The sequence below is a fragment of the Gallus gallus genome, chromosome 28 (genome assembly GCF_016699485.2).
Source record: "Gallus gallus isolate bGalGal1 chromosome 28, bGalGal1.mat.broiler.GRCg7b, whole genome shotgun sequence".
In the NCBI taxonomy this organism is placed as follows: Eukaryota; Metazoa; Chordata; class Aves; order Galliformes; family Phasianidae; genus Gallus; species Gallus gallus.
Window position 1 is genome coordinate 415,351 of NC_052559.1, and position 16,176 is coordinate 431,526.

The 16,176-nt window shown below is 51.5% G+C and overlaps 1 protein-coding gene and 1 long non-coding RNA gene across 4 annotated transcripts; one reads left to right on the forward strand and one right to left on the reverse strand.

The window, feature by feature from the left end:
* Positions 1–309: 309 nt before the first annotated feature.
* Positions 310–3,795, reverse strand: LOC100859149. The gene is made up of 3 exons (XR_001470393.4): positions 3,722–3,795; positions 2,718–2,950; positions 310–2,349 (listed from the first exon to the last, which is right to left on the reverse strand). It is a non-coding gene; the product is annotated as an uncharacterized LOC100859149 (long non-coding RNA).
* Positions 3,796–4,179: 384 nt separating this feature from the next.
* On the forward strand, positions 4,180–14,079 carry MVP (major vault protein). Of its 3 annotated transcripts, none has more exons than XM_040653512.2 (17): positions 4,180–4,351; positions 4,529–4,741; positions 5,024–5,219; positions 6,307–6,430; positions 6,502–6,633; positions 7,053–7,147; positions 7,346–7,582; positions 7,794–7,919; positions 8,279–8,437; positions 9,040–9,290; positions 10,094–10,291; positions 10,761–10,899; positions 11,460–11,671; positions 12,471–12,587; positions 12,857–12,983; positions 13,056–13,244; positions 13,856–14,079. In XM_040653512.2, coding segments are annotated over exons 1-17 (2,646 nt in total). In that variant the 5' UTR covers positions 4,180–4,349; the 3' UTR covers positions 13,985–14,079. The 3 variants fall into 3 exon arrangements, with proteins under 3 accessions (XP_040509446.1, XP_040509447.1, NP_001006336.2); XM_040653513.2 differs by having other exon boundaries at positions 4,180–4,332; positions 4,574–4,741; NM_001006336.2 differs by having other exon boundaries at positions 4,194–4,332.
* The last annotated feature ends 2,097 nt before the right edge of the window (positions 14,080–16,176 follow it).

Sequence of the window (16,176 nt, forward strand, 5' to 3'; positions counted from 1 at the left end):
TCTGCACAGAGCTCTTCTGAACTCCTCCTACCCCTTCCCTCACAGTCCCATTATTTCTACAGGCCTTTTTTTTTTTTTTCCTGCAGAGAGCAGCATAGCATTTTTACTTTATAGTTCCAGTGTTCTTTATGTGGCTGATGGAGAACTCTGTAATGAAAGCTTCTTTCAGCTGGCTGACTTAATAGTTCATGCCCCCACATCAGACCCTGCTCTCCCTAGAAAAAACTTTGTCACTTACCCATATTGTCCCACTTCAAGCATGGTAGCCAGGATTTCAGAAATAACAGAGAAAAAAAGAATGCACTGAAGTTTTTCTCTTGCAAAAGATTTTTATCTTACCGTATTGACAGAAGCAAACAAGAGTCTCAATTACTGAAATGAAAATCTGAACCCAAGTCTGCTCCTCAGCTTGCTACCTTGCTCACTTTAAGGGCAAATATGCTTTCAACATTTTTAGTAATATACTGAAGATTAGAAAGTCAATACTGAGCACATAGAGAAGGAAGGCAGTGTACAAAGAACAGCAATCCCAACCTTGCAAATGCTCAGCTGCTACAGACCACTGCGGAGATTTCTGTTTTTATCAGATGGAACTGAAACTAGAATTATATCATGAGTGGAATTTATTATTGTGGACAACATATGACATTGGTGTGAATTGTAAATGAACCAGTAGAAATAAGTTTTGGCCTCTGTAATTTCTGTAGCTAAAGCCAGTTTATCATGGAAGATAGCACTTTTTTTTTAGCACTGCTAAAATCCTTGCAAAGTTTTAGTATATTTTTTTTTCTAATAAAAATTTGTAGAACTAGATATATATTTAGCTCCATGAGGTCTTTGCTTGCAGTAAGACAGCCTTGTTAATAAATAAGCAAATTAACTTTTGAAAGCATCAGATAAACATCAAAGCAAAAGCCTGAGAAAATAACTGAAACCCACTTCAAACAGAAAACCATTTTTCCCTCTGAATTAGCAAGCACACGTAAGTCAGCTCTGGCTGGCTTGCAGTGAGGGCTTCCCAAGTGTCATGGCTGGAGGCAAGGATACATCCTGTCTGGATAAATCTGCTTTTCTGCAACACTGCTATCTGACCCATGTCTTTCAAGGCACCACACTGTGACCCCCAAGACTGACTGCCTAAAATAAAATCTGTAATTCCTTACAATTACAGTCTACTTCTTGAGCAGGGTCTTGACAGAAAGAAGAAGACATGCTGCCATTAAGCAGAGACAGAAATGGGCAGAGGCAGTGGTCTGCCCTCTCCCAACTGTGTGCCTCAGAACTGGGAAGTGTACCCAGCCCAGCTGTTCTCCTGGGCTAGGGTGGGAGCATAAACCTACTTTCATGGTTCCAGCATCAAACACCTTTCCAAGCTACAGAATCCCTTGGGAGAACAAGACTGAGGGCTGCCATGGCTCTGCCCAACTTGAGGTGGACTTCACACACGACAAGCCAACAGCAAAAGAGGAGAACTCACATCCAGTTACACTTCTGGTTTCACTCCCGTAGACCAAGTTATTGCTCCAGGATCCTTCCTCATAGCTATCTAGCCATCAACTCAAGGTTAAAATGTGGCTCTCCTTCCTTCCACGTCTTGCTCCTTTCTTTCTGTGGACAGGACCTCTACCCTGGCAGCAGCCTAGGCATGACACTAAGAGGTCCTGGCACACAGGTTTCCAAGTGATGCCTAGCTTATCTAATGTGCACCACTTAACATGCTCTTCCCTCTCATCACAAAGATATCCAAATCTCAAGCATCTTGTAGCTTGATTACTGACAAATCTACATTTCTGGTCTTGACAAACACTGTCTGCTCTCTCCATTTTTTATATTGCTGACCAGATAATTTTCTCAGGCCATGACTTTGATTCTTCCACACTTCTCTTTGTGTCACTAGGTATGGATTCCCTGAGATACCTTTTTGTATTCCTTTCTCCACAGCTGTGGTGCTTTGGAATAGGCAGAGCCTCAAAATAAGGCAAAAAAAAAGAAAAAGAAGAGAAAGAAGTCACAAAATGCTTTTGTTAGACACAAAACACAAAGGCTGGGGGAACAGAGCATGGTTTCCACATAATGCCCACCATGAAAGCTAAGCAAACATGGTTCCAACTATTAGATGCTGTTACCACTTTGAGCTTTTAATTCTGACTGTTCCCATCCATCCCTTGCACCTGTTCCCTCATTTCTGGTGATCTTTGAAGCACTGCTGATGTCACACTGGGGATTGATCATGTCAGATGGATCACTGGCAGCTCACTGCTTGCAAATGAGCTGTACCTGGCAGAAGATTAAGGCCTGGAAATGCTGCCATAGAGATTGCAGAGGGCTGCACGCTTCTGCTCCCAGTTCCTACAGACAAAACAGAAGCCTGGTGTTAGTCAGGGCAAGCTCCTCCTGGATCTGCAAGGTGAACTTCCACACAGTTTCACTGAAGGTGGCAGAGATTTTAGGAGAGCCCTAGGGCAGGAGAAAAGCTTGTTTGCCCTAGCAGCTCATTAGCACTAAGGATTCATTAAAAAGAGGAACTACATAGCAATTGGGACTGAATAGCACTGACAACCTGTTAGCCCTCAGAACTCATTAGTATTGAGAACTCATTAGCACTAGGAACTCTTCTGCACTTTTGTGTGAAACTCTTAAATTTTAACAATGGATAAAGTGAGTCTTTCATGGAAAAAATATTTTGCATTAAGTGAGCCCTTTATGAAAAATCTTACTTTCTTACTCCCTCCTTTTGCATTTTCCTGTGCCAAAAGCAGGTTTCTGTGATCCACCTCAGGATGTGGATGCTCTGGGAGGAGAAGCCCTGCGTGTCAATCATGAGGTTGGCCTTATCCAGCATGAACTTGGAGGCTGTTGTTGAGCAGCCTCTGCTTGAAGCACCAGTTCAGTATGGTGCCCAATGTGTCAGCGACAACATGCTCCTCCAGGTTGGAGTCCAGGGACACTGCTGGGGGCAAAAGAAGGGAAAGAGATGGGTGAGGGAAGGGCAAAAAAATGGAAAAGAGAGGGGTGAAGGGTGGGCAAAAAAAAAAAAAAAAAAAAGAGAGAAAAGGAATGGGCAAGGAACAAGCAAGGAATAGTAAAGAAACATGCAAGGAACAAGGAAGGAATGGACATAGGGTGGGAAAAGAAATGAGAAACGGATGGGAAAAAGGACTGAGAAAGGGATGGGCAAGGAGCAAGGAAAGAATAGTAAAGAAATTGGAAAGGAACAAAGAAGGGATGGGAAAAGAATCAGGGAAAGGAACTAGGAAGGAAGGAGCAACAGGAGAAACAATGGGAGGGACAAAGGGGTCCAAATGTCTCTTTGTCCTTGCGTCCATGTGTCTCCTGTTATCCCTGCAGTTCTCATTATCCCATTATCCCTCCATTACTCCAAGATTCTATGATATTCACTTGGGTTGAACACAGCACTTGAGGTGTAGAAGTGCCACTGGGTGACCCCAGGGATGACAAAACCCACTCAGGGGGTGGCACTGGGTGGCAACAGGGATGACACAGCCCCTGAGGGGGTGACAGCAGGTGAGACCTGGGGTGAAAGCCCCTCAGGGGGTGGCAGTGGGTGACACAGCCCCTCAGTAGGTGGCTCTAGGTGACACCAGGGGTGACACAGTCCCTCAGGAGGGGGCACTGGGTGAGACCTGGGGCGACACAGACCCCCAGGGAGTGGCACTGAGTGACACCAGGAAATGACACTACCTCAGGGAGTGGCACTCACTATCCTCTGCAGCCTCCAGCAGTCTATGACCCTCTTTTGCTGCCCTTCCCACATTCCCCTACGCGGCTCCGCCCTCCACTACTCCCTCCCTCAGCCTCCCCCTCTTGGTCCCGCCTCCCACTCGCCCTTACAGCCAATGGCAGCACGCGTCCAGCCAATGGCAGCGTACCTAGCCAATGGGAGCACGCACTGGCAGCAGAAGGCGGAAGCAGAGGGAACGCTCACGCCCCCTTCCTTCCTCCCACCCTTTCGGGGAGGCGGACGTAATGGCGGAGCCGGTTGCCTAGCAACAGTGCAGGGCCTACCCGGGGGCTCCAGACGCCGTTCGGGCTCAACCAACTCCATATTTCTCATCCTAATCCTAATCCCTTACCTATAGCCCTACAGCGAGGGATAAATCCTTCCCGAAGGCAAACCCTGTCCGAGCTAACTCCTGCCGGGTGTGGAAGCCCGGCCCTGGGGCGGCCCCGATGGGCCGGGCCCCGTCTGCCCGCAGGGCTGGGCCAGGCCGAAGGGAAGTAGAAAAGAAAAAGTTAAAAATAGTCATTTCCGCGTCCTCCTGCCCCGGCACAACGGCACAACAGCACAACAGCCAGGTGTTGTGCCCCACGGTGAGGTCCTCTGCCCTATGTAAGGTCTCCTTCTCCTTCATTTGCCCAGTGGAAAGCTCTTCTGCCCCACAGCAGGGCCTGCCCCCCCCTTTGGAGTTGTCCCTTCACCCCTTTGGAGATGTCCCCTCACCCATTTTGAGGTGCCCCTCCAACCATTTCAAGGTTCCTCATGACAATTTTTCTACCCTGTTTCAAGGTCTACCACCTACACTGAGCCTCAGCAAGCTGTTCTGCTTCACAGCACGTTCCAGCAAGGTCTCCTGCTCCACTGTGAAGAAGTCTCCTTCCCCATGGAGGACCCTGTGATCCGCATACCCCCCTACCACTACATCCATGTGCTGGACCTCAACAGTAACGTCACTCGTGTGGAGGTTGGACCCCACTCCTTCATCCGGCAGGACCATGAGAGGTACCTTCCTGGGGTTCAAGCAGTGGGCTGGAGAGTCCCAGTCCCATATCTAGGGCTGTGGTGAGCTCTGTAGGTCCATGGGGGGCTCTGTAGGTCTGTGAGGGGCTCTTTACAGTTACAGGAATTCTGTATGATCATGGGGGGGTCTTTAGAACTAGTTGTGTTCCATAAGGCCCTAGAGGTCCAGAAGAGGCCTGTGGGGCTAAACAAGGGCTGTGAGGGGTCCTGTGGGGCTCCAACAGCCCTACAGAGCTGATGGGAGATGTGTGGGGGCACCTGCAGGGTGGTCTTCTCCCCCAAGCGTATGGTGATGGTCCCCCCCCGGCACTACTGCGTGGTGCTCAATCCCGTGGCCCGGGGCCCAACGGGGGCCGTGTTGTTCGATGGGGCGGGGCAGGCCCAGCTGCGACATGCTGACCTTGACATCCGCCTCACCCAGGAGCCCTTTCCCCTGTATCCCGGCGAGGAGCTCCAGCAGGTACGCATAGCCATCCACAGTGCCCCTGTAGCCCCCTATAACCTCAGCTATCCTTTCCCTGACACCCTGCAAAGACTTCCAGCACCTCTACCTATGGGTTTCAGGGTGCCTGTAGCTCCCTGTAGCCCCCTGTGGGAATTATCCACAGCCTCCTATAGCTTTTTCAATGTGTGACAGTATACCCTAGCTTAGTCCTTCTTATAGCTTCTGTAGTTTGCAGTTTGATGTGATCCCCCTTAGCTTGTATAGCTCTTCTAGGTTTGCATGATTCCTGGAGCATCTGTAGCTCACCAATAGCCCTCCCATAGATTCTATAGTTTCTGGTATTCTGTAATCTTTCCAGCCCACATTCTACTGCAGCTCTTTAGAAGCTCTACAACACCTTACAGCTTCTATGGTTCTTATAGTCCCTCTATAAGTCCCCTCCATGTTCTCCTATAGATTCTGTAGTCTCCTAGGTCCCCCTCTGCAACTGTTCTCTTCCATAGCCTCTATAGGTCCTCCTGTACTCCCCTATAGCTCCTCTGGCCCTTCTCTTCAGTTTGCTATACATCCTGTAAACCCTCTATAGCTTCTATCACTGTCTCATTGACTATAATCGTTCCTGTAGACCCGACACAGCTTCCTGTGACCCTCCATGTGTCCCCCTTGTCCCTGCTTTGTGCCTGAGTACGTGGCACTGCCCTGCCAGGACTCTTGCATCCCCCAGCCATACTTGTCATGATCCCCATGTCCTGAGGTCGTCCACGGTGAAGCCCTTTCCACTATGCCACCTGCTATGTCACCATCACCTCTGCCCCACAGTGTCTTTCAGACATCCCCAGGGTGTTACCCTGAGCCCTGTTCCCCATGTCTTCATATCCCCAGGGTGTCACCATCAGCCTTTACCCCCATGTGTCCATGTCCCCAGGGTGTCACCCTCAGCCCTGACTCCCATGTCCACAGTGTCACCTTCAGTCCTGACCCCCATGTCCTCAAGTTGCCTCAACCCTTTTCCCAATTTCCTTATATTCCTAGGGTGTCACTCTCAGCCCTGACATCCATGTCCCTAAGATGTCACCTTCAACCCTGACCCTTGTGTCTGCAGGGTGTCACCCCGCTGCAGGTGGTGCTGGCTGATACTGCCCTGCGCCTTCGAGCTTTGCTTGACTTTGAGGATGAGGATGGGAACAAGTTTGTGGCAGGCGACGAGTGGCTCTTTGAGGGTCCTGGTGAGCAGGGGGCACATTTTGAGGACACCTTGGGGACATCTTGAGGTGCTGACAGTGCCCTGGCCCCACAGGCACCTACATCCCCCACAAGGAGGTTGAGGTGGTTGAGACGTTGCAGGCCACCATCATCAGGCACAACCAGGCCATCCGCCTGCGGGCGCGCAAGGAGTGCCTGGACCGTCAGGGCACGCGGCGTGTCACAGGTAGTGCCCTTGGAATTGTCTCTTCTCACCCTAATGGCCCTTGGGATCATCTCTTCCCACCCTTGGGATCATCCCATCTCACTCTGATGATGGGTGGGATTGTCCCTTCTCACCCAAATGACTCTTGGGATAATCCCATCCGACCCTAATGATCCCAGACACTGAAGATCATCCCATCCCACCCTAATGACTCTTAGTTTTGTCCCTTCCCACCTTTAGAGTTGTCTCATCCCACCCTAATGACATTTGAGATTGTCCAGTCCCACCCTTAGGACCCCAGACACCCTTAGGTTTGTCCCATAGGACCCCCCAGCACCCCTCAGACCACTTCCCAACCCAAATCTCTGCAACCCTCCCAGTTTCCCTCAGTCTGTACTGGTACCCTTAACTCCTTGATCACCTCATAACACTGTTTCCAGGTGAGGAGTGGCTGGTGAAGCGGGTGGGTGCCTACCTGCCAGGGGTCTATGAGGAGGTGGTTGACGTCGTGGATGCCTATGTCCTCACTGACAAGGTACTGGGACATGGGATCCCCCCTGGTCTCCCCTGTACCCCTGGGTGACACTCCAGGACTGATTTTTTTGCCCTGAACCCATATCTGGGACAAGTTTAGATGTCCCATCACTCTGTCCCCTTGCACATACAGATGACAAAGACCCTCTGGGACAGATTTGGGTTCCCATCATGCACTTTGCCTCCATTTGTCCCACAGAAAGCCCTCCACCTGCGAGCTACCCGGACCTTCGAGGATGTGCAGGGACACGTGCGCCGCACAGGCGAGGAGTGGTTGGTGACACAGGAGCAGAGTGAGGCCTACGTCCCTGATGTCTTCGAGGAGGTGGTGGCTGAGGTCCTGGTGACAACTTTGGGTCCCCGACAGTATTGTGTGGTGCTCGACCCTGTGGGACCCAACGGGCAGCCCCAGTTGGGACAGCAGCGTGTGGTCAAGGTACACACCTCATGGGACCACAGAGATGTCACCTGCAGGTCCCTGAGGACCAGTTGGGTACCCCAGGGGACCATATAGATGGACCTCAGAGACCCGCAGGTGGCTCTGATGTACCATAGGTATCCCCCAGATATCTCAGAGATGGCCACAAGGGACCCTAATTTACCCAAGAGCACATAAAATCCCTGAGGTGGTGTTCCTGTATCCCCAGGGGGAGAAATCCTTCTTCCTGCAGCCGGGTGAGCGGCTCCAGGCTGGCATCCAGGACGTCTATGTGCTCTCTGAGGATGAGGGGCTGCTTCTTCAGGCTCTGCAGACAATCAAGGACACCGACGAGGTGATCCAGGAGACACTGAAGCTCATAGCATCACTTGGTGGAAACTGGGGGTTTTGGGGTGAATGGTGAATGAAGGGGGAATTGAGGGAACTGGGGGGGGGAGGAGCAAAGGAGACTCATGGGAACACTGGAATTGGTAAGGTGCACTGGGGGCAGGTGGGGACAGGTGAGGTTCATGGGGGGCATCTGGGATACATGGGGACAGGTGAGGTGCATAGGGGACACCTGGGATACATGGTGATACCTGGGGACAATGGGGACACCTGGGAGATTTTGGAGGTCCCACATCCCCAGCCAGGGATTAGGTAGGGATCCCCATGTCCCCAGGCTTGGCGCTGATGCCACTGCTGCATCCCCAGGATGGGACAGAGGTGATACGGCGTGCAGGGGACCGCTGGCTGGCCCGAGGTCCTCTTGAGTACGTGCCACCAGCCGAGGTGACTGTGCTGGAGCGACGCCAAGCACTGGCCCTGGCTGAGAACGAGGGCATCTATGTGCGGGACATCCGCACTGGCAAGGTGAGAGTCCTGTTCCTACAGACGCTATGAGCGCCCAGTGTCCCTCACACTGCTTCCAAGTGTCCCTAGGAACCTCCCACAGCTCATACCAGTGCTTCCAGTATCCCATATAGCTGCTTCCAGTACAGAGCATATCTAAGAACTCCAAGGGCCCCCCACATCCCTTTGGATACCCCTCCAAGGGCTCCCAGTAACCCCTTTCTTCTCTCAGTCCCTCAACAATCCCTTCCCAGTGCCCCCACACCCCCTCCTAGTGTCCCTACACACCTTCCCAGTCTCTCCCAGTGTCCCCCAGCACACAATTCCCTCCCAGCCCCATCCAGGTGTTCTCAGTACTCCCCAGATCCCGTCCCAGTGACCCCAGACACTTCCCACAGTCATCCTAGAGCTCCCAGTATCCCACATAGCTGCTTCCAGTGCTCTCAGTAGCACTCTCTGTGCCTCCATATGCTCTCCCAGTGCTCCCAGTAGGCCTGAAATCCTTTCAGTGCTCCTAAGTCTCATCCAAGAGTTCCACGTGCCCCACAGATCCTTTCAGGCACCCCTCCCAGTGCTCCTAGTATTCCCAGTGGCACCGCAGCCCCACACTGGTCTCCATACAGGTGCGAGTGGTGACGGGGCAGACCTACATGCTGACAGAGTCTGAGGAGCTGTGGGAGAAGGAGCTGCCCCCTGGGGTTGAGGTCCTGTTAGCTGAGGCTCGTGGGGACACAGCTGGTCAAGATTCGGGCATCCAGTCATCCTCAGGCCCCAGTTTTGGGGTCCAGGAGCGGGACCGGACCCGTGCCGTCACATATCAGGTGCCCCATAATGCTGCTGTGCAGGTCTATGACTACCGGGAGCGGCGAGCACGGTAAGAGTCTACAGTTGAGTGGCATGGGGACAATGGGATGTGGGGTAGGCACTGGAGTTTGGGGAATTTTGCTGGGATCCCTGACTTTGTTTTTCCTAAAAGCCAACCTATTGGATCCATTCAAACTCAGGATATTCTGGGTTTGTAGGGTTCTAGGTCTTTTAGGTTTATGGGATTCTAGGGTTCTGCATTTCCTAGATTGCTGGGCATCTGGGACTGCAGGACTCTAGGATTCAAGAACTGTAGGTTTTCAGGACTCTCAGTTTCAACAATTCAGGGATTCTAGCATTCTAGTTTTTTAGGATTCTAGATTTCTAGGTTTCCAGGATTCTAGCATTCCATGTTTATAGAGTTCTAGGGTGTTTATAAGATTCTTGTACTCTAGCATCCTGGAGTTCTGGGCTTATAGGACTCTTAGGATTCTAGGGTTCTGGGATTCTAGAGCTATAGCACTGTAGAGTGCTGTAGAACTCTGGGGCTGCCAAGGAGTGTCCAACCCTCTACTACACCCTAATGACCTTCCTGTGAGCACCAATGATCCTGCAAGCTGCAGAATCTCCAGTGTGACTGTAGGGTTTTTGGGGTGATAGTAAGGAGCACAGTGATGCTTATGGGTACTTACTCAAGATGCTTACTCAGGATATTATAGGTCTTGTGGGACTCTATGGTTTCTAGGCTTTGTAAGATTATAAGTTTCATAGGATTCTAGGGTTTGTAGGATTCTGGGGTTTGCAGGGTCCTGAGCTTGAAGGACCCCTTGGCCTCATTGTGCCTTATGATATCCTTTCTCCACCCTGTTGCAGAGTGGTACTGGGCCCTGAGCTGGTGGTGCTGGGCCCTGGTGAGCAGCTGACGGTGCTGTCCCTATCTGGAGGCCGCCCCAAACGGCCCCATGCGCGCCGCAGCCTCTGCCTGCGCCTCGGCCCTGACTTCTGTGCTGACATTGTCACCATTGAGACAGCTGACCATGCACGGCTGCAGCTGCAGCTGGCTTACAACTGGTGGGGCTGGGGCTGAGGGGTCTTAGGTGGGACTTGGGGTGGCCTTAGGGTTGGGTAGTCTTGAGTATGGGGTAGTCATTGGGTAAGGGTGAGGTGGTCTTGGGTGGGGTTTGGGTTGGTTTTGGGTGGCGTTTGGGTTGGCTTTGGGTTTGGGGTGGTCTCGGGTGAACTATGGGTTAGTATTGGGTGGAGTTTGTGGTTGATCTTGAGTGGGGTTTGAGGCGGTCTTGGATTTGGCATGGTCCTGGTTGAGGTTTGGGATGATCTCGGGGTGGGTTTGGTATGAGGTGAAGCTAGGGTGGTCTTAAGTTTCATTTGTTCTTGCAGTGTGGGTGGTCTTGGGTGGAATTTCACTATAGGACAGCCAAAGGCCATAGATTGGTGGCCTGGGGACAGAGGTAGCTTTCAGAATCAGGGCTGGGACCAGGGTTGTGGTATGGTGTGGTGACATGAGGACATTTCCCCACAGGCACTTTGAGGTGCCTGAGGATCCAAAGGCTCTGGGGCGTCTCTTCAGTGTCCCTGACTTTGTGGGGGATGCCTGCAAGGCCCTGGCCTCCCGTGTGCGTGGAGCTGTTGCTGCTGTCACCTTTGATGACTTCCACAAGGTCCTCTCTGTCACCTCTCTGTCACCCCCTATCACCCCTTGGTCTTGGTATCTTTTCACCCATGCTTCCCCCAGCCACGTCACCTTAAGTCACTGCTCTGTTACCCACGTCCTCCTGTGCCACCTCCGCCTATGTCCCCACGTTTTGTTTGTGTGACCTTGACTTACTCAGATGTCACCAGAATGAGGTTCCCCATGTCCCCATGAGTCTCTGCTGTCTCCAAGAGCCTCTGGGGACATCAACAGAATTCCCAACATCCCTGTTTGGCTTTGATAAATCTTTGCATGTTCCTCAGTGTCACCCCATGTCCCCATTGTGCCCACTGCCCCAGCAGCCTACACTATTGACACTGTCCCCACATGTCCCCAGATGCCCGTATATCCCCAGGTGTCCTCTATATCCCCCGTGTCCCTAAGTATCTTCTATATCCCATTTTCCCAGATCTCCCCTGTCACCAAATACCCTCTATGTCCCTCACTCCCCTAAATGGCCCTATGCCCCCCTGCTCCCCCGCCCTTGTCCTCATCCCCCAGTGACGCTGCTGTCCCTGCTGTCCCCAGAACTCCAACCGCCTCATCTGCTCAGCTGTCTTTGGCTTTGATGAGGGTGGACGGCTGCGGGAGCACCTGCGCTTTGTCCCCAATGGGCTGGTGGTGACGAGCGTCGACATCCAGAGTGTGGAACCTGTGGACCAACGCACACGTGATGCACTGCAGCGCAGCGTCCAGCTGGCCATCGAGATTGCCACCAACTCCCAGGAGGCTGCTGCCAGGTCCCCAATTCCCTGTGTCACCCTGGGTGTGACCTGGTCCTCCTCCTGCCCCCCTAGTGTTCTTGTTGCCACATGCCTCCTTTTGCCTCTCTGTATGCCATGTGTTAATCATATTCCCATCTCTCCTTATCCACTTCATGTCCCCAAATGTCCCCATATGACCTCTAAAACCCCTAGGTGTCATCTATTTCCCCTCTGTCCCCAAATGTCCTCTACATCGTATACATCCCCAAATTTCCTCTACATCTCCTATTTGCTCAAGTGTTCTCTATATCCCCAAGTGTCCCCAAATATCCTCTCTGTCCCTCTTGTCCACAGATGTCCTCAGTCCCATATCACCAAGCATCTTCCTCATGTCCCATGCCACCAAATGTCCTCAATCCCATGTCCTCAAATGTTCTCTACATCTCCCATGCTTCCAAATGTCCTCCATATCCTCTGTGCCCCCAAACTTCATTCCACATCCCCTCCATCCCAACGTCCCCTGTATCTTCATCGTCACCTGCATCCTTCTGTGTCTGTGTCCCCAAAGCGTCCCCAGTCTCCCCAGTGTGTTCCCAGTGTCTCTAATGTGTCCCAAATCTCCCATCCCCGATATCACCTCTGTGTCCACAGTATCCTGTACCCCAGAGTTCCCACTACATCCCCAGTGTCCTATGCTACAGTGACCTCAATGTGTCTCCAACTGTCTTCCCATTCTCCCCTCCGCATCCCTGTTGTCCCACCTCCCAGTGTCCCCAGTTGGTCCCCAGTATCCCCCCAGTGTCCCACATGCCCACAGTGTCCCTTCATCCCACAGGCATGAAGCTGAGCGCCTGGCACAGGAGGCCCGGGGCCGCCTGGAGCGCCAGCGGCTGTTGGACCAGGCGGAGGCAGAGCGGGCACGCAGGGAGCTGCTGGAGCTGGAGGCCCTCAGGTCAGCCATCTTGTTTATCCCCCTTCCCAGCTTGCATCACGCTCATCTGCCAACTTGTGGGGGCTCCCAGGGGCCTCCAATTGCCCAAGGCTCCACCTGTCCCAGTGTCCCCATGTGCCCCAGCTGGAGTGGGTGTGGGGGCACTGAGAGTGCTGGGACCCATCGGCCTACAGGAGTATGGCAGACTCCTTGCTTGTAGGCTACTGGGGCCTGGTGGGAGGAGGGGATGTGGCCCTCGTGGGCTTGGCTTGTGACAGCACTCCCTGCAGTGCTGCGGTGGAGAGCGCCGGTGCAGCACGGGCGGAGGCCCAGGCCAGAGCAGAGGCTGCGCGCATCGAGGCCGAGGCTGCCATCTTGCAGGCCAAGCTGAAGGCAGAGGCTGTCGCCATAGAGACGGTGCGTTGCAAGCAGGGCTATGGGGGTGTCACATAACATGGGGGTGAGGCCTTACCTTGTCCCCATGCTCAGGAGGCAGAGCTGGTGCGGCTAGAGCGGATGCAGGCGCAGGAGGTGCGGGCACAGCGGGCACGGGCAGAGGCGGAGGCGGCGCGGGCACAGGCACTGGCGGCTGTGGAGGCCTCAAAGGTGCGGGAGGTGGCAGCAGCCCTGGGGCCTGAGACCATCCGGGACATTGCCCGTGCTGGGCCTGAGCTGCAGGTATGTGGGGCTGGGGGTGGGGTTATGTGTCAGCTTTGGGCTATGGGGTTTCAAAAGCATGACAGTCTTGATGGGCTATAGGGTGCCCATGGCTTGGGGCTCCATAGGGTGGGAACTCTGTTCAGTTACTGGGTTTCCATTGGGTGTATGGTGTCAGTGAGGCAGAATCTTCATTGTATTGGGTGTCCATGAGCTTATGAGGACTCCATGTGGTTTTGGGGGCCTCCGTGGGTTAGAGGGTGGCAATAGATTGAGGTCTTCACTGAGTTGAGCCTCCATGGGTTATGAGGTCTCTATGGAATTATGGGATCTTTGTAATAGGACTTTTAATAGGACAGGGCCTCTATGGGGTGGAGGTGTCTATGGGCTATGTTGTTTCAATTGATTGGGTTATCGATAGATTGGTGTCTTCAAGGGAGGGGGATCTCCATGGTGTTGGATCTCCTTGGGGTTATTAGGTCTCCAATGGGACAAGGTCTCCATGGGCTGGAGGGGGTCAGTGTTGTGGGTTCTTCATGGGGCATGGTGTCTCCGGGATGGGGCCCCCAAGGGTGGTGGGGCCACCAGGTCCCCATGCTGCAATGGGGCAGCGCCTGCACTGTGTCTTCCAGGTGAAGCTGCTACAGGGCCTTGGGCTGCAATCTGCCCTCATCACCGATGGAGCTGCTCCCCTGAACCTCTTCAGCACCGCCCGTGGGCTGCTGGGGCTGGCGGTTCCTCCGGAACCCTCAACCTCATAGGGCTCAGCACTAACAGAAAGCAGAAATCCAGGGATGCTGAGCACTCAAAGCTTCCTTTTTTTTCTTTTCCAAAATAAAGCAGAGTGATAGCAGTAGTGATGTCGTAATGATGGTGAGGCTGGGGGTGGAAATGTCAGAGTGTCTGAAATGACATTATCACAGAATCACCAAAGTTGGAAAAGACCTCCAAGATCAACCAGTCCAGCCACCCACCTACCACCAATGTTTTCCCACTAAACCATGTCCCCTAGTTTAGACGGGACATGTCCCCTAGTGCCACATCTACACATTTCTTGAACACCTGCAGGGACAGTGACTCAAGCACCTCCCTGAGCAGCCCATTCCAGCACATGACCACTCTTTTGTAGAAGAAATCTTTCCTAATATCCTACCCCCAGACAGATTGATGCTTCCTACCAGCTTGGTGTCATCTGCAGACTTAAGTAAGCACACTCAATCCCCTCGTCCAGATCATCAAAAAAGATACTAAACAGGACAGGCCCCAATACCCACCTCTGGGGAACACCACCCGTGACTGGCCACCAGCTGGATGTAACTCCATCTGCCACTGCTCTCTGGACCTGGTCATTCAGACAGTTATTCACCCAGCAAAGAGTGTACCTGCCCAAGCTATGGGCTGCCAGCTTCTCCAGGAGAATACTGTGGAAGACAGTGTCAAAGACTGTCCTGGGAACAGCAAGGTCACAGCAAGTGGGACCCTGGGGGCTGTGTGACTGAGAGATGGGGACTGGGAGCCCCTTTCCCTACCTCAGGGTAAATGTGTTAACTGAGGTTTTATTGACATTTTCAATGTATTTTCAAACAGAAATGAGAAAAAGCAAATTGCAAACAGGGCAAAATATTGAGGACAGTTAAAAATGAAGTAACCAGTGAACGTGTTCTGGAAGGAAAATAAGGCTGTGAGCAGGGAATAGGAACATTCCTGAGGAAATCACAGTAATTTAATGAAAAATATTAAAATATGGTTAGAAACAAACTAGAGAATGAATATGTTTAGGGAAGAAAATAGTAGTGTTACTAGGGAATAGCAGAATTTCTGAGAAAATTGCAATAATTTAGGGAAAAATATTGGAGGCGTGGTTAGAAAACTAGACCTGTGAATATATTGTAGAAGAAAAATAATGGTGTGAGAAAGGAATGGGAGATTCCTGAGTAAAGTGCAGTAATTTAAGGAAATAGCAAGCAATATGATTGGAAACTAAACCTGTGAGCAAGGTTTCAGAGTCGTAAACCCAAGCTTGGTGCTTCTGCTCCAAACTGGTGTCATTTGCAAAGAGAGAGGATTAGGGCTTTGTTATAAAGGGAGGAAAATCAACCAGAATTTGTCTGGTGGATGACATTAGGATCGCGTACCCTCTGCCAACCTCAGCTGTACAGATTGCTATTTATAAGCTACACAGATTGATACATCAATTATATATGATAAAGCACAGTAATTATAATTTACAGTAACACAGATTTGTGTGTGTATACACACACATACAGGCACACCTACATAAGAACAACAGCACTCCTACTCTGCTCTTTCATCGCAATGTGCACCGAGAATTGGAAAAATCCAAAGGTAATATTGTAAAATTTCAGCAAAAATTGTAGCTAAGAAGTATTTTGAGGAAACAAAACTAAACAAAAACCAACCCTCTTTTGCCCATAAGTTCATTGGTTTGATTGATATTTTGCTTTAGGAAGTGCTGGGGCTTAAACCTGAATTTCTGCCAATTTGTTTTTCTTGGGATTGTTGCCTTCTGTGGTTGTTTCTTTTATAAACAACCTACTGAAATAGGTTCTGCTTGGGACTTGCTGGCCACTTGGAACTGTTCCACATGTTATGCATGGGTGTGGGTTGGGAAATACATCGCTTTACAGATACAAATCTGGGAATCCATCCTCTTTGTGAGGAATCAGAATCATCAAACCATAGAAGCCCAGAATCATTGTGGAATCAGAGAATCATCAGGGAATCTTCATAGAGCCAGACAATCTACAAGTATTGAATCATCATACAGACATTATGGAATCTGCACTCATAGAGTCTAGAACATACAGTCGTAGAAGCATCAGCTCATCATAAAATCACCAGTCTGGAATAATAGAACCATCATAGAATGTAGTAACAAAGTACCTTTAATTAACCCTTAAAGTACCCTCAAGTTCATTGAATCCTCACAGAA